General features: G+C 40.3%; 1 protein-coding gene across 1 annotated transcript in view; it reads left to right on the top strand.

Annotated features, from left to right (window-relative positions):
• Positions 1-111, top strand: part of EMH_0048260 (Tyrosine kinase-like (TKL) protein, putative) — a gene marked incomplete at both ends in the record, with an annotated part of 2966 nt that extends 2855 nt beyond the window's left edge. Inside the window, one exon of the mRNA XM_013496383.1 lies at positions 3-111. Coding sequence (XP_013351837.1) covers positions 3-111 — 109 coding nt within the window. The remainder of the gene's footprint in view (positions 1-2) is intronic.
• Positions 112-233: the final 122 nt, after the last annotated feature.

The following is a 233-nucleotide window of genomic DNA, read 5'->3' as shown; positions in this document are numbered from 1 at the left end:
CCAGTGTACCTGCAGCAGATTCAGCAGCAGCAGCAGCAGCAGCAGGCAAGGCCTCAGCTGCTGCTGCTGCAGCGCAGCGCTACACTCTCAAAGCTGCAGGCCTTTTTTTAAGCCAACTGCAGCAACGGCAGTCCCTCATATAAAAAAAAAAAAACAAAAAAATAAATAAAATAAAAATAAAATAAAAATAAAATAAATATATACACATATAGATTGAGGCTCAGGCAAAACAT

This window comes from Eimeria mitis, genomic scaffold (assembly GCF_000499745.2).
Source record: "Eimeria mitis Houghton genomic scaffold, Emh_scaff2076, whole genome shotgun sequence".
Taxonomy (NCBI): domain Eukaryota; phylum Apicomplexa; class Conoidasida; order Eucoccidiorida; family Eimeriidae; genus Eimeria; species Eimeria mitis.
This window is presented reverse-complemented; position numbering and strand designations above follow the sequence as displayed.